Below are 27,945 nucleotides of genomic sequence, written 5' to 3'. Positions count from 1 at the left end.
AAACTGAAATATGACTATACGCATAAATAGAACATAGAACATCAAAGCGCAGTACAGGCCCTTCAGCCCTGATGTTGCGCCGACCTGTGAAACCAAACTGAAGCCCATCTAACCTACACTATTCCATTATTATACATATGTTTATCCAATGACCATTTAAACGCCCTTAAACTTGGCGAGTCTACTACTGTTGCAGGCAGGGCATTCCACGCCATTACTACTCTCTGAGTAAAGAACCTACCTCTGACATCTGTCCTATATCTATCACCCCTCAATTTAAAGCTATGTCCCCTCGTGCTAGCCATCTCCATTCCAGCAAAAAGACTCTTACTGTCCACGCTATCTAATCCTCTGATCATCTTGTATGTCTCTATTAGGTCACCTCTTAACCTTCTTTTCTCTAACAAAAACAGCCTCAAGTCCCTCAGCCTTTCCTTATAAGACCTTCCCTCCATACCAGGCAACATCCTGCTAAATCTCCTCTGCACCCTTTCCAATGCTTCCACATCCTTCCTACAATGCAGTGACCAGAACTGTACGCAATACTCCAAGTGTGGCCACGCTAGAGTTTTGTACAGTTGCAACATGACCTCATGGCTCCAAAAATCAATCCCTCTACCAATAAACCTAACATACCGTATGCCTTCTTAACAACCCTATCAACCTGGGCGGCAACTTTCAGTGATCTATGTACATGGACAACGAGATCTCTCTGCTCACCCACACCACCAAGAATCTTACCATTAGCCCAGTACTCTGTATTCCTGTTACTCCTTCCCAAGTGAATCACCTCACATCTTTCCACATTAAACTCCATTTGCCACCTCTCAGCCCATCTCTGCAGCTTATCTGTGTCCTTTGTAACCTGCAACATCCTTCCGCACTATCCATAACTCCAGTGGCTTTAGTGTCTTCTGCAAATTTACTAGCCCATCCTTCTACGCCCTCATCCAGGTCATTTACAAAAATGACAAACAGCAGTGGACCCAAAACAGGTCCTTGCGGTACACCACTAGGAACTGAACTCCAGGATGAACATTTCCCATCAACCACCACCCTCTGTCTTCTTCCAACTGGCCAATTTTTGATCCAAACCGCTAAATCACCCTCAATCCCATCACTCTGTATTTTATGCAATAGCCTACCATGGGGAGCCTTATCAAACGCTTTACTAAAATCCATATACACCACATCAACCGCTTTACCCTCATCCACCTGTTTGGTCATCTTCTCAAAGAACTCAATAAGCTTTGTGAGGCACAACCTACCGTTCACAAAACTGTGTTGACTATCCCTAATCAAATATTCCTTTCTAGATGATTATAAATCCTATCTCTTATAATCCTTTCCAACACTTTACCCACAACCGAAGTAAGGCTCACTGGTCTGTAATTGCCAGGATTGTCCCTCCTCCCTTTCTTGAACAGTCTTCTGGCACTATTCCTGAAGATAATGATGACATAAAAATCAATGCCAAAGGGTCTGCAATCTCCTCCCTAGCTTCCCAGAGAATCTTAGGATACATTCCATCCGGCCCAGGGTACTTATCTATTTGCACACTTTCCAGAATTGCTAACACCTCCTTCTGGTGAACCTCAATCCCGTCTTGTCTAATAGCCTGTATCTCAGTATTCTCCTTGACAACACTGTCTTTTTCCTGTGTGAATACTGACGAAAAATATTCATTTAGCACCTCTCCTATCTCTTCGGACTCCACGCACAACTTCCCACTACTGTCCTTGACTGGCCCTAATGTTACTCTAGTAATTCTTTTGTTCCTGACATATCCATAGAAAGCTTTAGGGTTTTCCTTGATCTTACCTGCCAAAGACTTCTCATGTCCCCTCCTGGCTCTTCTTAGCTCTCTCTTTGGGTCCTTCCTGGCTAAGTTGTAATTCTCAAGCGCCCTAACTGAGCCTTTACGCCTCATCTTTACATAAGCCTCCCTCTTCCTCTTGACAAGAGTTTCAACTTTAGTAAACCACGGTTCCCTCGCTTGACCACTTCCTCCCTGCCTGAAAGGTACATGCTAATCAAGGACATGCATTAGCTGTTCCTTGAACAAACTCCACATTTCAAATGTGCCCAGCCCCTGCAGTTTCCTTCCCCATCCTACGCATCCTAAATCTTGCCTAATTGCCTCATAATTGCCTTTCCCCCAGCTATAACTCTTGACCTGCAGTATATATCTATCCCTTTTCATCGCTAAAGTAAACGTAACCGAACTGAGGTCACTATCACCGAAGTGCACACCTACCTCCAAATCTAACACCTGGCCTGTTTTGTTACCCAGAATCAAATCCAAAGTGGCCTCACCTCTTGTTGGCCTATCCATAAACTGTGTCAGGAAACTCTCTGTACACATTGGACAAAAACCGACCCATCTAATTTCCAGTCAATATTTGGAAAGTTAAAGGCCCCCATAACAACTACCCTGTTACCATCGCTCCTATCCAGAATCATCTTGGCAATCCTTTCCTCTACATCTCTGGAACTTCGCCAAAAACCTTAAACAGTATAGTCTTTTGGTACAATGTTTCAATTTCAGGAGCCCTCTGCACACCTGCACGTTTTCAAAAATCTCCAAGCCTAGAAAAAGACGCATTACCTTTTAAAGAGGCCACATACTATTTTCCACCCCACCAAAAAACCTATCATTTTACAGACATCAAATACTCTACCCAACTTTGCAACAAAAGATGCTGCCAGACTTGCTGTTCTAACCTTTATCTCATTCCCTTCATCAACTTTCTCGATCACCTCATCGAGGCCTGTAGAAAACTCCCAACAGGGTGACCTTTCCTTTCCAGTTTCTAACCTCAGCCCATACTACTTCAGTAGATGCTAAATGAATTTATGATCCCAACTGAACCAGAGCTTGGTCCACTGTCTAGTTAAATAACCTAATTTAAATTTACAATTCCTAGAACTTTCAGAATACTGAATGGCCCGGATAAAGTGGATGTTGGGAGGATGCTTCTGTTGGTAGGGAAGTCTAGGGCCCAAGTGCACAGCCTTGGAGTAAAGTGAAGACTTTTTAGAACGGAGATAAGGAGAAACTACTACAGCCAGAGGCTGATGAATCTATGGAATTCACTGCCACAGAAGGCTGCGGGAGTCAGGTCATTGAGTACGTTTAAAACTGAGACAGGTAGGTTCATGATTGTCAAGGGGATCAAGGGTTACGGGGAGAAAGCAGGAGAATGGGGATGAGGAACTTATCAGCCATGATTGAATGGCGGAGCAGACTTGGTGGGCTGAATGGCCTGATTTCTGCTCCTATGTCTTACGGTCTTATGGGTCGCACCCAGTTGAGGGCTCTGTCGACTACAGTGCTAGGTAAAGACTGGTATCTATATGGATTTTAAGAACATGTTCAATACAGTATCGCAGTTCCAATGAAGAGTCAGATCAGGCCCAAAAAGTTAACTCTGTTTCTCACTTCACAGAAACTACCAGACCTGAGTTTCTCCAGAACTTTCTGCTTTAACCTTAGATTTCCACCATTGGCAGTATTTTCCTTGTATTTGAATACTATGTAAAAGGTTGCTCAGTTTTGGTAAGCAATCTTCTAAAACTCATTCATAGGATTTAGGGATAAATCAGGATATAAAATCAGAGGAAAATTGAGAAGAAAGTAATCAAAGAAACAACAATGTTGACTTAGTGCCTTCAATAATAAGTTGTATTTGCAGAATGTAGTATAGCATGGTTAATTATTCCATTCAAATTAATTAGAATGAACAGATGTTACACATGAGTTAACCAGAAACCTGGCTTGAAATTGTATTTAAAGGCAGGAGAAGAAACGAGATAGGCAAGAATATTTGAGAATGTTCTTATGCCTGGGCCTGTGGCGTCTGAAAAGTCTGCCACTGATGATAGGGGTGAATCTAGGATTTCGTTGAGGGCTGAAGGACAAAATGTTAAAACTGACTGTAGGAGAGGATATGGAGAACTGATTTTTGAATAACTTGGAATCAATGGTAAAGAAATGGTGCTAAACCAAGTGGTAAAGAGATTGGGTCCTGAACCAAAACGTCAACTTTCCTGCTCTTCTAATGCTGCCTGGCCTGCTGTGTTGCTCCACCTCCACACTGTGCTGTCTCTGACTCCAGCATCTGCACTTCTTACTATCTCTAAGATTTAGAATATCCTTTTTCTGCTTAATTGAGTGACCCAATGAGGAAGGAATTGGAATCACTGATAAGAAATCAAAGTTAATAATGGGAACAAAACATAAAATATTTTAATTTTCCATATGCAAACTTGGAAGGAACTTTGATAATCCACAGCTTAACAGATAGACAGTGGGAAGTGTCAGAGGTGGCTATTTGGTCAATGAAATTAAGAGAGGGAAGGAGGGAGGTCTGACATGGATTGGAGTTGGGCAATAAAGGAATAGGTTTTTTTGGCAGAGAGATAAAAGCAGAAGTTTTGAAAGGAAGCGGAATGATTCTTCAGCGTAGGTTGTAGCTAGCAAGAACTTTAAAAGAGGGATTGATGCATCTCATGAAGAGGGAGAGGGGCTGATATATGGAAGACAAACTACAAAAATAAGGTAAGAGGAACAGGGTGAGTGAAGGCCAGAGGGCAGAGAGAGGACTATTGGCAGATGTAGCTGAATGGCTGATTTCAATCCTGATAAATCTATGGCCTGTTTTGTGTTGGAGGTGAGAACTCAAGGACAGAGAACAAGTTGAATGAGAAGGTGATTCAAATTAGCAATCTAGCTGGGAGTTCTCACCTGTACATTGGCAAAGTCAACACGGTTGAGGTCACTGAGCATCTGATTGATTTGCGATGTATTCTGCAGCACAGCTCTGGCTGCCTGTGCCAAGTGATTCAGAGAGGTGTACCTGCGCAACGTTTGGGCAAAGGCACTAACTACGCCCACCTTAAAAAAAACACAACAGATAAATTAATCAATCAGCAAACTACTTCTCACTTTGTATCACAAACTGACCTCCCAACACCCATACGGCAATAACTTCAGTTGGAGAAATAAAAAGTTCCAAATAAGCTAAAAAAATGGCCAGTGTGAGTTAACCCATGCAAATAATTGAGCTCAACTAGAGTGAATTATCAAAAACATAAGATAATGGGTGTGTCAGAGAAAATGAGTTGATTGTTTTACCATGATGGTCTGGTTCCTCGGTAAGGCTGATGTGTTAAACAGCTTCAATTACAGGCTGCATTTAAAGTGGTTATACTTCCTGCGTTATAATTAAAATAAAAGACTTGAGTGCAATGGTCTAGTTCCAAAATTAATAATCAGGTAGGTAAATAATTTCATCCTCAACATCTATTAAGAGTTGAGAAACCTTTATTCATATAATCAGAGCCAGAAATTTTGGGGTTTCTCCAAAGAACTACTTCATTTAGAATCATTGGTCTCTCCTGTAAATGGACAAACATATCCCCTTTACTGCCCAATAGGTAGTCAAATGATAGCGTGCTCAAAGCCATAGCAATGAAGTTCAATAACAGTCTCTTATGTACCACTACATGCACTCCTTCAATCTTTGAAAAGTTGTCTGATAGACACTTACTGAGGCAAAACCAAATTTTGAGTCAATGGGCTGACTCAAGAATGTAACATTTGAAATAAAAATCACCTTTTATTTTAGTTCTTGATACCTCTTGTAAAATGCCAAATTACAAAAGTATGCCACAACTTCTGTATTAGTGACAATGCACTCTTCTGATCAGAAAAATCTGGTTGTTGGGCCTTGTCATCAGAGTATCTTCAATCTGTTGGCCTGGCTTCTTTACTAATGAAAGCAGGTGCATTCTCCTCTGTCCTTTCTTTGTTGGACAGAAAGCTAGCCGATTGTCTACTGACCATCCTTGAGGTAGGTCAGTGTCCTTACAGTGACCAACTTTGAACTGCCAAACAAGGACATTAACCCTGCTAGATGCAGGCTCTGCTGGATTTCCAGCAAGCATGGCTGTCCCAATAACTGATGAGAATGTTTACTGGGAACCTCTGTCACTATGTGAATAGATGCTGTATTAGAATTCTAATCCTCGCCTCCAGAAATGATGATTCTGTGGACTTAATTATTTGCAATATAAATTGAGTTCAGTAAGAACATATCTAAATCCCTCCAAAGACAAACTGCTAAAAGCATCTGAAATGTAACTACTTTCTTTTAGTTGGCAAAGTATACAGCTCTGAAAAATACTGGAAGAATTACTGGTGGAGGGGATCATTGGCCGGTGCGGGGTCGGGGGTGGGGGGAGCACATTTAAAGAAAGGAGCAAAAGCTTGGAGGAAATGTGATGAAAAACTTTTTCACCCATGGAGTGATGGGAAACCTGGAACTCACTACAGTAAGGGTGGTGGAGGCAGAAATGCTCAATATTTACGAAATATTTAGATGTGCACTTGTGATGCTAAGGCATACAAGGCTATAGGCCAAAGTATTTGGAAAATAGGATTAGAATAGTGAGGTGATTGGAAGGAATGGGCCGAAGAGCCTTTTTTGGCACTGTAGATCTCGACAGCTGTATGACTAATGCCATGCCTAAAGCTACTTTAGCTACTTCATGTAACAATGTCAATATTGAAGAAGTCAATACAGACTTTTACTCCTTGGAACTTAGGAGAATGAGAGGTGACTTTTATTGAGGTGTACAAAATCATGAGGGGCACAGACAAGGATGCATGCATATACAGTCTTTTTCCAAGGGATGGAGATTTGAAAACTACACGGCATAGGTTTAAGGTGAGAGGGGATAGATTTAAGAAGGACCTGAGGGCCAATTTCTTCCTGCAGAGAGTAGTGTGTATATGGAATGGGCTGCTGGAGGAAATGGTTGAGGCAGATACAATAGTAACATTTAAAAATCATTTGGATAGGTACATGGATATGAAGGGTTTAGAGGGATATGGGCCAAATGTGGGCAATTGGAACTAGCTGAGTGGGCACCATGGTCAGCATGAACCTGTTTCGGCTGAAGGGCCTGTTTCCATGCTGCATTATTCTATGACTTTGTTTCAATTTTCTTTTTTAAAGCTTTGGTTACTCTTTTAGTTTTCCACAACATAATCACGCTGCAATTCCTTTCTAACATACTCATTTTTCTGAAGAAGGGTCTCGGCCCGAAACGTCAGCCTTCCTGCTCCTCTGATGCTGCTTGGCCTGCTGTGTTCATCCAGCTCTATGCCTTGTTATCTCATACCCTATCCCTATTCTTTTCCAAATTTTGCTAATATTGTCCATAACCTTGTTCTCCCACAGAAAAATATTTCAAATTACTAACATTAAAACAAAATTAGAATGTTTCTGAATGTTTCTAAAATGAATTGAAATATTACATTTTTCTTTATTTTCAAATTTACAAATTCGACAAGATTAACTGGTTGAGAAATGTTTGAAAGGCGGCAGTGCTGGATAAAGAATATCATATCCTGTCTTACCTTGGTTCGAACCATCTGCTGAGGGAAGCCACTCATCGCACTGATCAGCCAAGCCTCCAAACTCTTGGCAAAATTCCGAATAGCTTGAGTCAAGGCACCTGAAGAAGTACCAAAAAATTTAAGGGCATACCTGACGGGACTGCACAGAAAGATGCCATGCTCCATCAAACATGTTCCCCCCTCCTACCCTTGTCTGTCGGGAGGAAGGGAACGGAAACAGGGAACAAAGTGCTCTACTCTCAGTCTTAAGTTCTACTGAGGCAATGATGGAGTCTGGAAACATGGCACATTGCTAGCATGTGGCATAGAGAGGCATGGTCTACTGGAGTGCAGTGTAGGGAAATTAAGAGAATAGTGAAAAACAAAAAGACTTGCGTTATATGAAACAAAAAAGTCCTGGAGAAAGTCAGGTGCTACAAGATCACATATGAAGAGAGAAACAGAATTAACATTTTGAGTCTAAAAGACTTTTCGTGAAATGTTTACTCTATTTCTTGCTCTACATATGCTGTCAGATTTGCTGAGTTTTTCAAACATTTTCTATTTTTATTTCAGATTTCCAGCATTTATATAGCACCTTTCATCATGTCCCAAGCACTTTATGACCAATTCAGTTGTAGTCACTGTTGTAACGTAGAAAACATGACAATTTACAATCATTAAGTGCCCATAAACAGAAATGGAATAATGATGAGACCATTTGATTTTAAATGTTGATTGAGTGATAAATGCTGATCAGGGTACTGGAAAGAACTCCCCAGCCCTCCTTCAATATAATGTAATTGGACTGTTTACAGATGGAACACCTAAGCTGAACCTGGGCACTCCCATAGCGGTCTGCTGAACACCTGCCAGATGTTTGCGTCCAAGTCTTCAATTATTTATTGATTAAAGTTTGCTATTAAAGGCTGGTGTACATTTGCTGTTTCTGATGTAGAATTTTGTATTTCTAAAACCATAATTCTGTGACTAGCACTGTATCAACAAAAAGGAACTGACAGGATGGCCATTATATAACAATAGACTAACTTAGTGGAAGATCTTTAACAGGATGTTATAGTAAATTACCCAATCTAAAGATGGGAGAGCTGGTGGTAAGCAGTGTTTCATGAAATGAAGACAAAAGCTCCAAGTGTACTGAAAAAATGAATTAATTCAAACGTAGGTTTCTTAAAATGTATCAAATCTTAATGAACGTGCATAAGGAGCTATGTTAAACTAACACCAGATCGCATGAAACTGGGAGCCAATTGTGTGGAGCTGCAGAAATGTCTTCTCACTTTCTCCTACATTTGAGTATATACTCGAAAAGTTGCGGTTGTTCATGAGCATAGTGCTGACGATCTTCCATTAACAACTCAGGCCTTATCTTAACCTGAAGGAGAGTTATAACCAAAATGTTGACTGTTCCTTTCCTCCTGATACTGCCTTGCTTGTGTGTTATTCCAGCCTTCTGTTTGTCCACCTTATCTTAACACACTTGGAATAGATAGGAAGTCACGGTTTTCCCTGGCAGAACAGTTGGTCACCCAAAGGACATAGGTTTAAATCATTGACAGAAGAACCAATAGCAGACTGTAAGCTGTTCACCACTTTCAGAGAGTAACTGGGGATGGGCAGTAAATGTCCACTTTGCCAGTGAACCCCGCACTCCCCACTTAACATTCCAGAAAGAATTAAAATCACAGGGACTCTTTCTAGTTTCAAAAGAAATGTTTGAAGAGGACAGCGGCAGGCAGTGCTTGTACCATGAACTAACAAAACACCCAAAATCGCATGATACAAACATGAAGAATGCTGGCAAGTGTCTCAAGAAATTAGAGCCTCGGGCTCAAAATGAAGCATCTTGTCAGCCTTTTTGGCAATCTTCACACTCATTAAAACAATTATTTTTTATTAATTAATGAATTTAAAAACGCTCAGAGCACAGCAGCCACTTGGAGGTGACCATTTAAATATAGAAATGCAAAAGTGTACAGAAACAACTGTAAGCTACTCACTGGGCACGGGTCGCAATACATCTGGAATAAGAATTTCCACCAGTGCTTGGTACAGCACATGATCGCAGTTCCTCATCCATTTAATGATAGGTTCAAACTTACAGAGGTTGATAAGTTTGTCTTTAGGGAAAATGGCTTCATTCTCTTCCTCACTGTACAAAAATAAATGCAAACAAACTTCACAACTAAGTAGCAAATAGAAACTCAACACTATGTATTGGTGGCTGAGCCCAGTGTATGTTTTCCATGTTACTGCACATCCATGTCGTAAGTACAGCACTTAGTGTCCATTACATACCTTTTACCTACAAAGTAGAACCAACAACAATTTTTGAAAACAAACACTGAGCATCAGACAACTGATACTTAAAATAAATAAATGTCTTAATGATAAAGAACTGTAAATCCATTCTAGCATTCTTTTTCTAGGCTGGGTATCATGTAATGAGAGAGGATTAATTAACAACATTGTGATGCGAGCTCCTTTGGGGAAGAGTGACCATAACATGATAGATTTCTTCATTAAGATGGAGAGTGACACAACTAAATCTGAGACTACTGTCCAAACATTAAGAAAGCTAACTTTGATGGCTTGAGGTATGCACTGGCTGGAATAAGCTAGCCAAGGATACTTAAGGGGTTGGCAGTGGATAGGCAATGGCAGACATTTAAAGAATTCATGAATGAACTTCAATAATTGTACATCCCTTTCTGGCATAAGAGTAGGACAGGGAAGGTGGCTCAACTATGGCAAACAAGGAAAATCAGGTATAGTGTTAAAGCCAAAGAAGAGGCATATAAATTGGGCAAAAAAAGCAGCAAACCGGAGGTATGGGATAACATGCATGGCATTCCTAGACCTCAATATAAAAACACAATACTGACTGCATACACAGCAGTGCAGCAAGTGACTGGTCCCAGGATACAATCCTCATCTCTCAAAAAAAAGCAAGCAAAAGTTTAGCATTGATTACACAGTCTATTACCAGCACCACTTCCTCTGCCTCCTTCCCTGCCCGGGTACAGCCAGAGTGTTCCCTGCAGAATTTCAAACTGTAGTCCATGATTTCCAACTATTGAAATTGGCAGATGATTATAAACAGTTTATTTGAATTTGACGCCAAGATTCCTAAAGCTCCAAAAACTCCCAAAAGAAACTCTATGTCAGGAAATGACACTTAAAGGATCAACCCTTCCAGTTTCGTCAAATAATCAATGGATTGTCACAAGGTTTTGTAATATCCATACCTCACTGAAGTGACAGAGGCCCCATCAGTTGGCAAAGGGGTTGAATGCCAAAACGTTTGCCAAAGTTTTTCAATGTAGTGAAACTGAAGATTTATTACAACATCCAACATTGCCTGTAAGGGAAGCCATCATTTGTTATGTGAGCTGCAATAAGTAATTAAAACCAAGGTTCAGATAATGCATTGCAAACTACTGAAATACATTTTCAGATAACAGCTGCTTAGAATGCAGTTATCTAGATTGCTAGCAATGCAAATAAATAAAACTTGACATCCACCCACGACCATCAATCTAACCTGTCGTACCTAAAATATTCAGAAATGTAAATATGGATATTTTGATTATTAGATTAGATTAGATTCCCTACTGTGGAAACAGGCCATTCGGCACAACAAGTCCACACCGCCCCTTGAAGCATCCCACCCAGATGCATCCCCCTATAATCCACACACCCCTGAACACTATGGGCAATTTAGCATGGCCGATCCACCTAGCCTGCACATCTTTGGACCGTGGGAGGAAACCGGAGCACCCGGAGGAAACCCATGCAGACACGGGGAGAATGTGCAAACTCCACACAGACAGTCGCCCGAGGCTGGAATCGAACCCAGGTACCTGGCGCTGTGAGGCTGCAATGCTGACCACTTTGCCACCGTGCTGCCCCAATTATGATAATTAGTTAACTAATTATGAAATTATTTCAGTTCTGAGGAAGGTCACCGGACCCAAAACGTTAACTCTGATTTTTCTCCACAGATGCCGCAAGACAATTTTCCAGCAATTTCCACTTTTGTTTCTGATTTGCAGTTCTTTCAATTTTTATAAAATTACTCAAGCTGTCACTGAAACAAGGGCTTCTCTTTAACAAATTGAAAATATAGTGTTAAAAATGCAGACAAAGTAGGAGACAATGCTCACTGAAAACCAAGAAAGACCCAGCATAAATTAACTGATTGTAAATTACATGATGAGAAACTATAATTGGGACAACAACTCGGCTATACATCTATTGAAACGAAGGCAACAACTTCAGCTTGCACTCTTCACAAAATTGAAAATTACTTTCTTGTTTTTACATTCTTGTGCTAGACATATATACTTATTATCTAGTTGATTTCTTCACAGACTGTAAATGTGTGCATCTCACTTCTTCAGGTGGATTTTCTTTTTCAATTTTACTTCCAAAATATATTACTGCATATATATTTAGTTTGAACTGCAAATGCTGTCAACCGCTCGTCCCTCCTGTGTCTTTTGTTTACAATTCTTGTAATGCATGTAATTTCTTGTTGCGTGAAAATAGTCCAAAATATTAAATGCATTGTTCATCTTCCATTATATAGCACAATTTCATCAAAAATAGGACTTTAAGAAACAGTGCCATTACATAACTATGTATATTCAAAAGGTCACCAATTATCAAAGGAGATACAGAGCAGCAAACATTCAAGGAAACTATGGTGAGGTGCCAAAATTAGATTGTAGTGTTAATGGCAGACTTTGATTATTGTAATACAGTCTAAGATATCAATAATATGAAGAGACAGAGATAAATTTTTGAAGTGTGTTTCGAAAGATTTTCTACATCAGTACATTTCTAGCCTAAAGAGAAAGAACATCTCAAAACAGATATCTTAGAAATTCTGTGTGGATCAGGCACCACCTGTGCAGAGGTAAAGAGTTAATAATTTAGGTTAACAATCACAAACATCATGGCAGTCTGACAAAAGGTCATTGAAACCTTAACCCTGGTTATCACTGCACAGATGCTGCCTGGCCTGCTAAGTGCTGCCAACATTTCTATTTTTACTTCAGGTCGCTGCAGTATTTTGCTTTTGTAGTGATGAACGAGACATTGCTGAAATTGGCTCTCGTCATTTTCAAGTGGACCAGGGAATAATCGGTGACTGCTGATGATATTTTTACGTGCCGACTGTCCCTGGTATCACAAATTTTGAGATGCAATGGAAAAGGAGAAAAGAGTGAAAAGGCCCAGCTTCAAAAGGGTGAGAACCAATCTGGCCAAAATACATTGGAAGTAAAGAATGCAGGCAATGTTACGGGCTGCAATTAAAGAAGAGATGGTTCAGATATTGTCCTATGAACAAGAAAGGTAAACCTAGAGTTCTGGGATGACAATAGAAAGAAAAGTGAGTAAAAGGTTAACTAGGGAGAGAGTTGAACCCATTAAGGACTACAGTGGTAATTCATTGTGGAGCAGAAGGATGTAGGTAGAGTTCTAAATGAAGCAACGCTTTGTGTTGGTGTTCACTCTTGACAGTTGAGTATAAAAATCAAGGAGAAGGACTGTGATATGATTAAAGAAGCAGTGGCACTAGCAATAATTTTTCATTCCCGTCTGGCCAAGGAGAAGTGATAGAGGATTGGAGGATAGCCAATGTGGTATTGTTACTCATGAAGAGAGCAAGCAATAAGCTAGGAAACTTCAAACCAGTCAGCCTAACCTCAGTGGTGGGGAAACTATTGAAAGCAATTCCGAGGGACAGAATTAGTCTGCACTTGGAGAGGTAGGACGAATCAAAATCATTCAGCATACTTTTGTTAAGGAGAGGTCATGTCTGACCAACTTGATTGAATTTTTCTTATGGTGTAGATAACAGCAATGCTTTTGATGTAGTCTATTTAGACTGCAAGTGTTTAGATAATGTCCCCCATGGGAGACTAGTAATGAAGGAAATTTCGCAAATTGGATCCACACTGGCCGAGTGGCTGGAAACCTATGTACAGGAGGGTCCTACAGGGATCAGTGCTGGGGTCCTTGCTTGTGGTCTTATATAAATGATTTAAGACTTCAATGTAGGAGGGCTGATCAGTAAGTGTGTGGATTATACCAAAATTGGTAGAAAATAGTGAGGAAGGTAACCTTCAATTAACTTTAGACAGGAGGACATAGATTGGCTATCAGATGGGCTGATCAGTGGCAAATGGAATTCAATCCAGGTAAGTGTAAGATGATGCACTTCGGCATCGACAAACATGGAAAAGTAAGATTATCAATGGTAAGACTTGAGAAGTACCAAGGATGAGAGCGATCTTCGTGTGTATGTACATTGGTCCCTCAAAGTATCAGGATAGGTGGATAAAGTGGTTGAGAAGGCATGTGCTATTCTTGCTTTTATTAATTGAGGCTTAGAGTTTAAGAGCAGAGAAGTTATGCTTAGAACTGTATAAAACATTGGTTATGCAAGAGTGATAGTATTGTGTACAGTTCCAGAATTTACAATATAGGAGGGATACAATTGAGCTAGACAGAATCCATAAATTTATCAGATGTTGCCTTGGTTGGAGAGTTTCAGTTATGAAGAGAGATTGGACAGATTGGAGTTGTTTGCCTTAGAGCAAAGGAGATTGACAGGGGACATGATTGAGATGTACAACATTATGAGGATCACAGATATAGATGGCCAGGAAGGGACCTTTCCCCTTGATGTAGGAATCAGTAACCAGGAGCACTGATGTACGGTGAGGTGCAGGAGGTTTGGAGGGGACATGACAAAAAATGTTTTCACCAGAGGATGGTGGGAATCTGGATCTCATTGCCTCTAAGTGCAGTAGAGGTAGAAACTCTCATCACGTTTAAGTAGTATTTTTATGTGCACTTACAATGGGCATGGAAGGCGAGGGGTTAGGTGCTGGAGAATAGGGTTAGAATAGGGATATACATAAGGTAGATAGTGGTCAGCTTTTCCCCATGAGAGTCTAAAACTAGAGGGCATATGTTTGAGGTGAGAGGGGAGAGATACAAAAGGGTCTAGAGGGGCAAATTTTTCACATAGAGAGTAGTGAGTGTCTGGAACAAGCTGCCAAAGGTAGTGGTGGAAGTGAGTACATTTAAGACAGCTTTAGACGGGTACATGGATGGGATAGGTATGGAGGGATGTTGGCCAAATGCAGGCAAATGTGACTAGAGTAAAACTGCAAAAACTGGGAGGCAAGGGCAGTTTGGGCCAAAAGGCCTGCTTTCATGCTGTAGACCTCTATGACTCTCATAGTTAAATGCTCATTTTGACTTGTGCATACTTGATGGGCTCAAGGGCCTCTTTCTGTGCTGTAGAACTCCATGACTGAGGGAATAAGCTGAAGCAGAAAAAAAAAAGTGGGTGCATAACTTTCATCATATTGAGAGCCAAAATGACTACAGAAAGTTAAGGGAGAATGAGTGAAGGAGAGAGAATATGAGATGAGTCTTGCAACATAATAGGGAATCCCAAATAAACAATCAAATGGTATTAAGAGAAGGCAATCTGCATGTGAAAGCAGGGAGTATGGCTCAGGCACTAAATAAATACTTTCATTTGTCTTTACCAAGGAAGCAGGTGTTGCAAAAGCCATTATGATAGAGATAGTAGTTGATAAACCAGAGGTAACAGAAAGGCTGGATGTACTTAGTTATCTCAAATTCTTCCTTTATGATTACAAAAAAAAATCAGCAGAATTTCCCTTCATAAGGCCAATGTTGAAATTCAAAATACAGGTTTTGTTCAGGCTGGGAAACAGCAGACACCAATGCTTTCATTAATGTGTATCAGGGAAAGGATTCTCCACCTGACTATACACAAACATAAACAAATACAAGTCTCAGAAGAGCCCAAACACATCCAAAGCAAGACAGGGTATTACACCTTATGAGAATACAACAATCATCACCTGCATTGACCCTGAAAAGGCAATGCAATGTGAGGCCTGAATTGAAGCAACCAGCTCTTCCCATTCTGTTCACCCAACCTCCCAGCTTAAAGAACACCTCACCTCACAGTGCTCTCTGTACAAAATCTGTAAAGTCTTCACTTCATTCAATGTGATATCTTCCGGCAAAGGACAGCTACCAATCTCTGCTTCAATAAACTCTGGCAATGCACGAGACATATCTATTGGGGTGAGGGGAATAATAATTAAATGAGAATTAGAATTAAGTTTTTTTTGCACGTACTCACGTGAGTACATGAAAAGTTTACAAAGTCACCATTCATGGTTCCATCAAGTAAAAGTACAGATTCTTAGGAATAAATCAGACAAGTAAAGAAATTAAAAAGTCCAGGACTACAGATCTTCATGCCAGCTTAGGTACAAAAACTCTCTCGGTATAAAATTTTAGGAATAAATTAGAAGAATAAAGAAATAAAAACCTCAGAATTACAGTCCTTCCAAAAAGAGAAGACGGAGCGGACAAGTCCGCGCCACAAGATGTTTGCGTGCTTTACATGTGCGAAATGCTAATTGTCCCTGCAGTTGCACTGCCATTCTCAACCTGATAGATTAGCAGTGTGTCAGGTTAGATATCATGTGAAGCTTTAAAATTCATAGTACCAGCGATTGGTAATTATATCTCAAAACTTGCAACATATTTGCATTCAGGCTTTAATCTGTGATTATACCTTTAAAAATGAACCCAATGCTGATGTTATCAATAAAGGCAAACAGAGAGAATTGGAAAAATACCTGCTGGGATTCATTAACATGAGGAAAGAACTGGAAGCACCAAGAATGAGCAGCATATGGTGGGGCATTCTTTCAATGTTGTAGCTGAAATAGGTTTACATGATGTCGGAAACCTTATGCACTCATTTCAAGAGGCGGAGGCACCGGTGTTGGAGCCAGTGTTGGACTGGGGTGGACAAAGTCAGAAATCACACGATGCCAGGTTACAATCCAACAGGTTTATTTGAAAATCATTAGCTTTTGGAGTGTAGCCCCTTTGTTGTGTGGCTTCTGACTCCTTTCAAGAGGACACATTTAAAATGCACGCGTAGATTAACCCTCTCTGAAATCAACTGTATAAAGATTAACTGACTGACCGAGAAACTGCTGGTGGTGTTGGCTCTGTGCAGCTACAGATTGCTCTGGTGTTGTTGGAGCTGCATGTTGTCCATTCCCAGGCATATTGTCTCCAACACCATCCAACTTCTGCATAGGTTTAAATCTGAAGACAAAGGAACAAAATGTAAAAAAGGGAAATAACTTCAAAAAAATGGAAAGGGTGACTTTACCTTACTTGGCCAATTTGTTTTAGTTCAAAAATAACGAGAACTTTCTTTAAAAAACTGGTTTGCAAATCTGCAAAGACATTATCCAGCCTAACTATTTTTCATACATTTTAAGATCTATGACTGTTGAAAGAAAGTTTAATTTAGTTCCTTTCTTTGCAATGGAAATTCTGCAAGAGGCCAATATCATTTCAAACATTAAATTACATGTTTGATGAACAGTACTGATCACTATTATTCAGTTACACTCATACTTGTTACATGCTTCAACTGAATTATCATTCAAGAGCCTTGAATACCATGAACCATTTAGAGGCCAGTAATTGCAGCTTGGTTGACATTAAGAGCTGGGGTATAGCATGCTGTCCAAGTAATGAATACTAACTTCAGTTGGACAGTGGGGCAACGGGATTGTAACTTGCCACTTGGGTACTGGAGGCCTTTGGTTTCCCAGTGTTGTAGAAGGATAGGAGGGTCTTAAGCATAGCTCACTATCATTATGTCATTTGGACAAGGGAGAGAACAGCTGAGAATCTCAGCAAAGTTTTTTTTTAATCCAATCATGGCATGAGGGTGTTGCTGACTAGGCAGCATTTCTTATCCAAGATAATAAAGTGTGAAGCTGGATGAACACAACAGACCAAGCAGCATCTCAGGAGCACAAAAGCTGACGCAGCGGGGGAAGGGGATGAGCTCATCCCCTCCACCCACTGCATCCCAAAACCAGCCCAGCCTGTCTCTGCCTCCCTAACCTGTTCTTCCTCTCACCCATCCCTTCCTCCAACCTCAAGACGCACCTCCATTTCCTACCTACTAACTTCATCCCACCTCCTTGACCTGTCTGTCTTCCCTGGACTGACCTATCCGCTCCCTACCTCCCTACCCATCTTCTTTTCTCTCCACCTTCGGTCCGCCTCCCCCTCTCTCCCTATTTATTCCAGAACCCTCTCCCCATCCCTCTCTCTGATGAAGGGTCTAGGCCCGAAACGTCAGCTTTTCTGCTCCTGAGATGCTGCTTGGCCTGCTCTGTTCATCCAGCTTCACACTTTATTATCTTGGATTCTCCAGCATCTGCAGTTCCCATTATCTCTGATAGCATTTCTTATCCATCCCTAATTGCCCCACAGGGCAGTTAAGAGTCAACCACGTTGCTGTGGGTCTGGAGTCACATGTAGGCCAGACCAGGTAAGGATGACAGTTTCCTTCCTGAAAGGACATCAGTGAACCAGATGGGTTTTTCCAACAATCGACAATGGATTCTTGGTCATCATTGGATTCTTAATTTCAAACATTAATTGAATTCAAATTCGACCATCGACCATGATGGGATTTGAACCCGTACCCTCAGAACGTTATGTGGGTCTCTAGATTAACAGTCCAGCGATTGTACAACTAGACCATCACCTCCCATTACCATCAGTAAGACCTACCATCTGGGTCTTTATCAGGTTCTGTAAAAATGTCTGTCACATCTGTGTTACCTGGTGAATACAATGCAAGTACCATCAGCAGACTAAGCATGTCCTGTCAATCCTTTACCATGGAAGAGGATGGTGGCTGTAAATCTGCCAGATATCTCATACAACATGATCAGCAGTGGTGAGAATTCTATTTACAACAGAGCAGCTGGATTCAATTTTGCTGCATGCTACAATGCTGGCAGAGGTGAAGGTCATAAGGTTTTGACAGGAACTTTAAAAAGGCTGCTGGTGCAGACAGATAGAAGCAGATTAGGCCATTTGGTACCTTGAGCCTGCCCCACCATTCAGTATGATCATGGCTGATCATCTAACTTAGTAAACTGTTCCCACTTTCTCACTATACCATTTCATCCCTTAGCCCCAAGAACTGTATCAAATTCCAGATTGAAAACTTTCAATGTTTCGGTCCCAACTGCTTTCTGTGGCATGGAATTCCACAGGCTCACCACTCTGTGTGATCTGTCCACATTTCAGATTGAAATGGCCTAGTCCATGTCTTTAAACTGTGAACCTTGGTTCCAAACTCCCCAGTCATCAGGAACATCTTTCCTGTGTTTGATCTGTCTGGTCATGCTGCAGCTGTACAAAACTCTGCTGTGGCCGCACTTGGAGTATTGCGTATAGTTCTGGTCACCGCATTATAAGAAGGATGTGGAAGCTTTGGAAAGGGTGCAGAGGAGATTTACTAGGATGTTGCCTGGTATGAAGGGAAGGTCTTACGAGGAAAGGCTGAGGGACTTAAGGCTGTTTTCGTTAGAGAGGAGAAGGTTGAGAGGTAACTTAATTGAAACATATAAAATAAGCAGAGGGTTGGATAGGGTGGATAGGGAGAGCCTTTTTCCTAGGATGGTGACGGCAAGCACGAGGGGGCATAGCTTTAAATTGAGGGGTGAAAGATATAGGACAGATATCAGAGGTAGTTTCTTTACTCAGAGAGTAGTAAGGGAATGGAACGCTTTGCCTGCAACGGTAGTAGATTCGCCAGCTTTAAGTACATTGAAGTCATCATTGGACAAGCATATGGACGTACATAGAATAGTGTAGGTTAGATGGGCTTCAGATCGGTATGACAGGTCGGCACAACATCGAGGGCCGAAGGGCCTGTACTGTGCTGTAATGTTCTATGTTCTATGTCATGTTTGAATTTTATTGGCTTATATGAAATTCCTCTCCATTCTTTGAAACTTAAGTGAATATAGTCCTAACCAATTCAATCTCTTTTCGTACATCAGTCCTGCCATTCTAGGAATCAGTCCAGTAAACCTTCACTGCACTCCTTCCATAGGCAGAACATCCAATGTCAGATAATGACCAAAACTGCACACAATACTCCAGGTGTGGTCTCACTAACACCCTGTCCAGTTGCAGCAAGATATCCCTTCTACTGTATCAAATCCCCTCGCTACAAAGTCCAAAATACCATTTACCTTCTTCACCACTGGTTGAACTTGCATGCTTACTTTACTGGTGTACAAAGACATCAGGTCTCGTTGCACTTCCCCTTTCCCAATGTACTGTCATTTAAAAATAATCTGCCTTCCTGTTTTACTCCCTAACTGGATATCCTCAAATTTATCCACATTATACTTCATCTACCATGCGTTTGTTCACTCACTCAACTTGTCCAAATCACATGTAAGTCCCTCAACACTCTCCTCACAGTTCATCTACACACCTTTGCATCATCTGCAAACCTGCAGTCTTGAAGAGTTGAACATTAGAGGTCCCTACAAAAGAGAACCTCTTGGCAAGATTCAACGAAGCAGAATCTACAGCTGATAGTAAAATGCATTTCAGACCTGGGATGAGAGATACACAGTGGCAACAGTGAATTAGGAACTCCATGGAGCTGCAGTACTAGTCATTCTAAGGCAATTACAGACTGAATTGGGTAATGCAACCATAGGAGCGACCTCGAGTTGAGGTTTAGCGGAGACTGCACCGATATCGGAGGCTCAATGAGGGCTCCCTAGACCCATGGCAAAAACTAAACGGAAGTCAGACTTAATCAATTTGGCTTAAGAAATTTATTACGTACTTCAGCAAGATTGAAACCCATAACTATATGGATTGGCACAAATGTTATTCACTGCTCTCACTGCAGAGAAGTGTTCAGATTACAAGAATTATCAAAGGTAACCAGCATATCCTGTCTAAGCTCACTGATCAACATCAGTTGAGGATTAATCAGAGTGCAACACAGTTTGATGAAGAAATAGTAATGACAGATTCAATTCTAATATAAAATACTGAAGAGATTCAAGTTCAAATTGAACACAGAAAAAATCCTCAGTATCAAATGACAGATACCCCATGCCAAGCAAAAAGAAATCCTCCATGAGTATGAACTGAGGAAGTGAACATATTGGATTCACTAATAATGTAATAACAGAAAATGGAAGTGTCCACTTTAATCGTCAAGGAAGGAAAAAGGAGATCAACACACTTCAGCTCAGATTTACTGCTAGATTGTGAAGAAAAGTCTGTGGATACAACCCCAGGAAGCCATCACTGAGGAGGTATGACCAATAGCCACATCTACACGCTACAGAAGAGATCTGGTTCATTGATCCCAAGATCATGCAAAAAAGAAACTGACTGTTTGAACAGGACAGCTACTCTCCTTGAAGTCAGATTAAAGGTCTTCCAGATATTGTAATGGAGTAATTGTCTGCTTCAACAGGAAAGACATCCTCAATGAAATAAACCCAAGCAATGAAAGGTCCTTTATTTTAAAAAGGACTTATAGACCTCACACTGTGAAGAACAGAATCAAAGTCAATAGTCGTCAATCCAGAGACCAACTTCCAAGTCCATAGACAATATGCGCAGTGATACTCAGAACACCCAACATCGTGAAGTCAGAGACTTGGCAGGAAACGGGGCTGTGGTAAAATAAATTACATGCACAAATGCGTTAGTGTTCATAATAGATAAAGGCTTTGGGGGGAGATATCGTGCGAGGGTTTTAAAGGCTTAATTCTGAGGAGCACCTTAAGCCCTATGCAATATGATGGCATCATATACACTTGTTGGGAGAAGTTGGGAATATCAAAGCAGTTAAACCTACCTCAGGGTCTTCCTCTGTCTCTAACAATATCTATCACCATGTACCTAGTTACTAATATGTAACAATCTACATCTTGTTTAAGACTCTTTGTTAGACTACCAAATAGTCTTCTACTACCAAGTAGGTCCTGTGGATTCCTACCAGGAAAGAGGGTGGTGGTAGAAAATGCACCAGATAGCTTGTGCAACAACATGAGCAGTGATGAGCACTCATCATACATAACTTGAGAGTTGGATCTAGTGGTAATGTCATTGATGGGGCTCTGGGATTATTTGGCAGGTGGGAGTAGCGAGACAAGAGAGAGAGTTGCTGAGGTTGCTTAGTTAGGGATGTCAAACTCTTTCACACTGTGGCATCTGGGTGTGTGCTGGATGGTGAGATGTCCAACTTCAACCGTGGCTGATGTTAGGGTCTTGAGCATGGGTTGGTTGGTGGGATGCTCAGATCGTACCTTTGTTTCTGATGTACTGGTTGTTGCCGCATTGCCATGTACTGCATATCCTCCTGTAAACGGTTCAGAGGTGAATCCGGCTTCAGACGAATCCCGTAATAGTGATACTTAGAGTTTCCCCTGCAATAGAGGAAATTATATGACAGACAAAGGAATAAGCAGAGACAGCCACTGTGAGCAACCCAAATAATTCAGCTCATTTTTTCTGAAACAAGAGAAAAACACACAAGGTAAATTAATTTTCATCCTGGAAATATTTTGCCATCTGATAGTGCAACAGAAATACTGGATTTATATCAAGGAGGCAGAAAAGTGGCAATTAGGTTCTCTACAAACAAGTACCACAATACTTTTAGTTTAAGACAGCGTTTTGATCCTTGTAGCCAAAATTTCAGCAAACACCATGTAGTATTACAGAACTGTATCATTTCGGCTTTCAAGTATGATGTTCAATGAGACTGTCATGAGAAATTAAAATTAGCAGTGCAGATTTTTAAAGTTCAACATAACTTAATAATACAACAGCTACAGAATAGTTAAAGCCACTCTCGTCTTAACAATGTTGCTTTGGGGAAAGGTTCCCTGGAAGCTAATTTAAAACAAACAGTATTTCTAACATTTAAGTTGATGAGCAATTTTTTTTTGACCCTGACCTTGTTCCCAATCTTCTGGTCCTTAGCCCCATGAACACAGAACGAATCAGTTTGCCAAAAGAAGCTGCATTGACAGGATCCAGCTTCTGTTCTTGGCAATGCCGCAGGTAATGGTTGTAGAGGGAGCTCCGGGGAAGGCTAACTCCTTCAGCAGTCTCATAGTTATCGAGGAGCCACTGAAGCTGTGTTAAATAGAGATAATGTGTCATTCATTCACACTGTACAGAGTTAAAATCAACTATAACACATACTGGTTCACTAAATTAATACACAAGCACAAAGTTCTGCTAAATAAAAAATAAACAATGGAAACAAATTTGACCAAAGCTGCTTTCATAAATGTTGTCCCATTGGTCACTTTCGCTAACCTGTTTCTAGTTCAAATAATACGGGAACTTTTGAAGGAAAGTTACAAACAATTAGATTGGTAAGGATTAAGAAGGCTGGGAGATGGGACTTAAAACTGTGCTTAGAACAGACACAGAGGCTCTTGTTCTGTGCATTTCAGCCAGGGAAACCAGCAGCGATTCGGTAACGCAGTCTGAACAGTCCCAGTACGCGGAGGAGCTGGGTGGTTTTTAACCAGACCCAACTACGCTCTCTTTTGGTTGTCATTGAATTGTGACCTAAGTATGATGCTATGAAAGCTGTGCCATCAGTCCCTCAAACATTATATTTGGTGCCCAGAACTTCGAGGTCCATACATCGTAGTGACTACTGAAACTGGAAGTCAGTGCATTGGTAACACAGACTGACAGTCATACAGCATGGAAACAGAATCTTTGGTCAAACTAGTCCATGCTGACTATGTTCCTAAACTAGTCCCACTTGCCTGCATTTGGCCCATATCCCACCAAACCTTCCTTATTCATGTACTTATCCAAATGTCTTTTAAATTACATGTATGAAACATTGGAGCAACTGCACAGCCACACCGTGGTGTAGGTCTGGTGGTGCTTGTGCGGAGAGTTAATGCTTCCAGTCCAACACGACTCAATCAGACTCTGGTATCACAGATGCTACTAGACCTATTGGACAGGGTAGAATTGAGAAATACTGGGACTACAAGTGTTGCCACTTACCTTGTTGCATTTGCTATTTAAAGTGCAATTTATATTTTCCATTGAATGCAATATGCCTGTTAGCTCATGTTTAATTTTTGTTGTTCTTTTTTATTTGATTGTTGCAAGTTTTCAAAAGGAAAACCTTGTCCGTTGGTTTCTTCTGTTGGAATCACTTGGGAGGTTTGGTATTTTTACGCGACTAATCTCCACAGGGATCACAACTTTGCAGTGTGCTCAGTAGAATTTATGGCTCCTCAGATACTGGAGCAGTCTGAATAAGTACAGCAGGAACCTATAACATTTAGACTCGGCTGACAAATGGCAAGTAACATTTGTGACACAGAAATGCCAACAAGAAAGAGAGAAAATCTCGCCAGCCCCCTCTGACATTCAATAGCATTGCCATCACTGAATTATTGCTATCAGCACTGTGTGTGTATTTGTGTGTTGGGAGTGGTGCTGGCTGGCTGGGAAATCTGTACTAAGTAACTGAACTCCTTCCTTTCCAAAGTCTCTCCAACATCTACAAGGCAAAAATCAGGAGCGTGATGGAATATTTTTCCACTTGCAGAGATGCGTGCAGCTTCGACAACACTCCAGCTCAACACAATCCAGGATGAAGCAGTCCACTTGACAGGCACCCCATCAACCATCTTAAACATTCACTCCCTCACCATCAGTGCACAGTGGCAGCAGCGTGAACTACCTGCAATGTGCACTGCCACAACTAGCCATTCTCCTTAGACAGCATCTTTCAAGCTCACAAACTGTACCACCTTGAAGAATACAAACAAAAGAAAAAGCTGATTCAATGCTTTTCAGAGTCAATAGTTGTGTCGGCCACCCTGGACTTGAAAGTACAGAGAGACCATTAGATTCCTAGTGACCATGCAAGATGATTCACTCAAACCGGTTTCTATTGGCAGACCTCACACGTCATCTTGGGTCAGTGCCATTGAAGAGAATAGTGAAATCTTACAGAGGCCACGGAGCAGCCAATCTATGAAGGACAGGAGCATGTTCACGTCCCTGCCTTGCATATTGGGTGGATACTTGCAGAACATGAACTGCTTGGGTTCCAAACAAGGAAGGGTTCACGTTGCTTGCAGAGGACAAGTATTCTTGAAGGAGCAAGTGGAAAATTGCTTACCAGCTGTGTTAATTACCAACATGGGACTATATAGTATTTAGGAAAGAACTAAAATAACAAGAATGTCCGGCTCTAAAGAATCACATCAATTGTCTGATGTAAGATTGATTCTGCTGAAGAATGACTGCACAGAACATGTGCAGAATCACAAGAAATCAGACGCAGTCGCTCAACATCAGGAGTATCTCAAGCCATCTTGCATGTTTTTGCCGAGCCACAAGGCAAATGTCTCACCAGGCAGCAGCAAGTTGCCAGTTAAAGGAGGTTATCGCTTGTTAAATAACTTCTTAAAGGCCCAACTTGCCTCATTCCTATTCAGCCTCCTACCTTACTAAATGCACCAAAACAAGCTAGACATCAAGAAAATTTGAAATGGAAACCTGACTGGTTCCTGAAGACTTTCATTAAATTTTTGCTCTGAAGCGCTTCCATGTTGGATACAAGGTACCAACATCTCAAGGTATGCTCCATGGACACAGGCCTCACATAAGCATCCAACATGTGCCAGCCTCTAAAAACCCTCATGAAACGTTTCCAATCCACTAAGAGGACACTTCTGCATCTCAATGTTGCATCTTGGCTGCACTGAAAATTATTGTAAAATGCTGTAGAAAAGACACTGTGTGCTCGGGGGGACACCAGAATACAGCTCAGGCTCTTCACACACTGTCATGGCATTCAATCACTCAGCATTCCTTGCTTTGCCCTGATGTTCTTTTCCTCCTCAACCAGAGGTACCAGGATCATATTACTTCTGTTTTGCTTTTCCATTTAGCATAAACCCAAGAAGCTTATCATGGCTGTTGAAATAATGCCACAGAGACCAGTATCCCATCACCAATTCACCCTTTATTTCCACATGGAGATTCTTGACACTGATCCAGCTCCCTCAGAGCCAGATTTCAGAATGAACAGGATGTTCCTCTTTATCTGTCAGCCAAGGCTCCCTGATCGGGGTCATTAATCTGACTCAATCAGGGAAACTCATATTCCAATAACCTGGCTGACTCATTACAATCACTACATCCCTCCCCCTGAGTCTGACAGCACAGGCCAGTTCTTTTATTTTTGTTCCGCCTGGGCCGTTTTAACAGTGGGCTAGGTTCCTCTAACACTGCCTCTGTTATGTGCAGCACGTAATACACAGGAGCTCACCTCTAGCACCTGGAGCATCTCGGAAGTAATTCATTCTCTTCTTCAGGCAGCAAAAGCATTGAGGCAGTGACATCTGTCTCATTTCAGATTCTGAGGTATCATTAACACTTGGCAGAGGCTGGAGAATTCCAAGATAATAAAATGTGAGGCTGGATGAACGCAGCAGGCCAAGCAGCATCTCAGGAGCACAAAAGCTGCCGTTTCGGGCCTAGACCCTTCATCAGACAGGGGGATGGGGAGAGGGAACTGGAATAAATAGGGAGAGAGGGGGAGGCGGACCGAAGATGGAGAGTAAATAAGATAGGTGGAGAGAGTATAGGTGGGGAGGTAGGGAGGGGATAGGTCAGTCCAGGGAAGACGGACAGGTCAAGGAGGTGGGATGAGGTTAGTAGGTAGATGGGGGCGCGGCTTCGGGTGGGAGGAAGGGATGGGTGAGAGGAAGAACCGGTTAGGGAGGCAGAGACAGGTTGGACTGGTTTTGGGATGCAGTGGGTGGGGGGGGAAGAGCTGGGCTGGTTGTATGGTGCTGTGGGGGGAGGGGACGAACTGGGCTGGTTTAGGGATGCAGTAGGGGAAGGGGAGATTTTGAAACTGGTGAAGTCCACATTGATACCATACGGCTGCAGGGTACCCAGGCAGAATATGAGTTGCAGTTCCTGCAACCTTCGGGTGGCATCATTGTGGCAGTGCAGGAGGCCCATGATGGACATGTCATCTAGAGAATGGGAGGGGGAGTGAAAATGGTTTGCAACTGGGAGGTGCAGTTGTTTGTTGCGAACTGAGCGGAGGTGTTCTGCAAAGCGGTCTCCAAGCCTCCGCTTGGTTTCCCCAATGTAGAGGAAGCCGCACCGGGTACAGTGGATGCAGTATACCACATTGGCAGATGTGCAGGTGAACCTCTGCTTAATGTGGAATGTCATCTTGGGGCCTGGGATAGGGGTGAGGGAGGAGGTGTGGGGGCAAGTGTAGCATTTCCTGCGGTTGCAGGGGAAGGTGCCGGGTGTGGTGGGGTTGGAGGGCAGTGTGGAGCGAACAAGGGAGTCACGGAGAGAGTGGTCTCTCCGGAAAGCAGACAGGGGTGGGGATGGAAAAATGTCTTGGGTGGTGGGGTCGGATTGTAAATGGCGGAAGTGTCGGAGGATGATGCGTTGTATCCGGAGGTTGGTAGGGTGGTGTGTGAGAACGAGGGGGATCCTCTTAGGGCGGTTGTGGCGGGGGCGGGGTGTGAGGGATGTGTTGCGGGAAATACGGGAGACGCGGTCAAGGGCGTTCTCGATCACTGTGGGGGGGAGAAGTTGCGGTCCTTAAAGAACTTGGACATCTGGGATGTGCGGGAGTGGAATGTCTTATCGTGGGAGCAGATGCGGCAGAGGCGGAGGAATTGGGAATAGGGGATGGAATTTTTGCAGGAGGGTGGGTGGGAGGAGGTGTATTCTAGGTAGCTGTGGGAGTCGGTGGGCTTGAAATGGACATCAGTTACAAGCTGGTTGCCTGAGATGGAGACTGAGAGGTCCAGGAAGGTGAGGGATGTGCTGGAGATGGCCCAGGTGAACTGAAGGTTGGGGTGGAAGGTGTTGGTGAAGTGGATGAACTGTTCGAGCTCCTCTGGGGAGCAAGAGGCGGCGCCGATACAGTAATCAATGTACCGGAGGAAGAGGTGGGGTTTGGGGCCTGTGTAGGTGCAGAAGAGGGACTGTTCCACGTAACCTACAAAGAGGCAGGCATAGCTGGGGCCCATGCGGGTGCCCATGGCCACCCCCTTAGTCTGTAGGAAGTGGGAGGAGTCAAAAGAGAAGTTGTTGAGTGTGAGGGCGAGTTCAGCTAGGCGGATGAGAGTGTCGGTGGAGGGGGACTGGTCGGGCCTGCGGGACAGGAAGAAGCGGAGGGCCTTGAGGCCATCTCCATGCGGAATGCAGGTGTACAGGGACTGGATGTACATGGTGAATATGAGGTGTTGGGGGCCAGGGAATTGGAAGTCCTGGAGGAGGTGGAGGGCGTGGGTGGTGTCACGGACGTAGGTGGGGAGTTCCTGGACCAAAGGGGAGAAAATGGAGTCCAGATAGGTGGAGATGAAATGATACCATATGGTATCAATGTGGACTTCACCAGTTTCAAAATCTCCCCTTCCCCTACAGCATCCCTAAACCAGCCCAGTTCGTCCCCTCCCCCCACTGCACCACACAACCAGCCCCCAGCTCTTCCCCCCCACCCACTGCATCCCAAAACCAGTCCAACCTGTCTC

General features: G+C 42.3%; 1 protein-coding gene across 2 annotated transcripts in view; it reads right to left on the bottom strand.

The window, feature by feature from the left end:
• rfx2 (regulatory factor X, 2 (influences HLA class II expression)) overlaps positions 1-27,945 on the bottom strand; it is a 121,223-nt gene that overhangs the window by 23,587 nt on the left and 69,691 nt on the right. For both annotated transcript variants that reach the window (XM_048559915.2, XM_048559916.2), the window contains 8 exons: positions 22,335-22,516; positions 21,682-21,801; positions 16,491-16,615; positions 15,445-15,563; positions 10,675-10,787; positions 9,427-9,578; positions 7,427-7,524; positions 4,748-4,897 (listed from right to left, as the gene is read on the bottom strand). In XM_048559915.2, the coding sequence (XP_048415872.1) occupies positions 4,748-4,897; positions 7,427-7,524; positions 9,427-9,578; positions 10,675-10,787; positions 15,445-15,563; positions 16,491-16,615; positions 21,682-21,801; positions 22,335-22,516 (1,059 nt within the window). The remainder of the gene's footprint in view (positions 1-4,747; positions 4,898-7,426; positions 7,525-9,426; positions 9,579-10,674; positions 10,788-15,444; positions 15,564-16,490; positions 16,616-21,681; positions 21,802-22,334; positions 22,517-27,945) is intronic.

Source organism: Stegostoma tigrinum, chromosome 30, assembly GCF_030684315.1.
Source record: "Stegostoma tigrinum isolate sSteTig4 chromosome 30, sSteTig4.hap1, whole genome shotgun sequence".
In the NCBI taxonomy this organism is placed as follows: domain Eukaryota; kingdom Metazoa; phylum Chordata; class Chondrichthyes; order Orectolobiformes; family Stegostomatidae; genus Stegostoma; species Stegostoma tigrinum.
The sequence above is the reverse complement of the archived record's forward strand: the minus strand, read 5'-3'. Positions and strand labels throughout refer to the sequence as shown.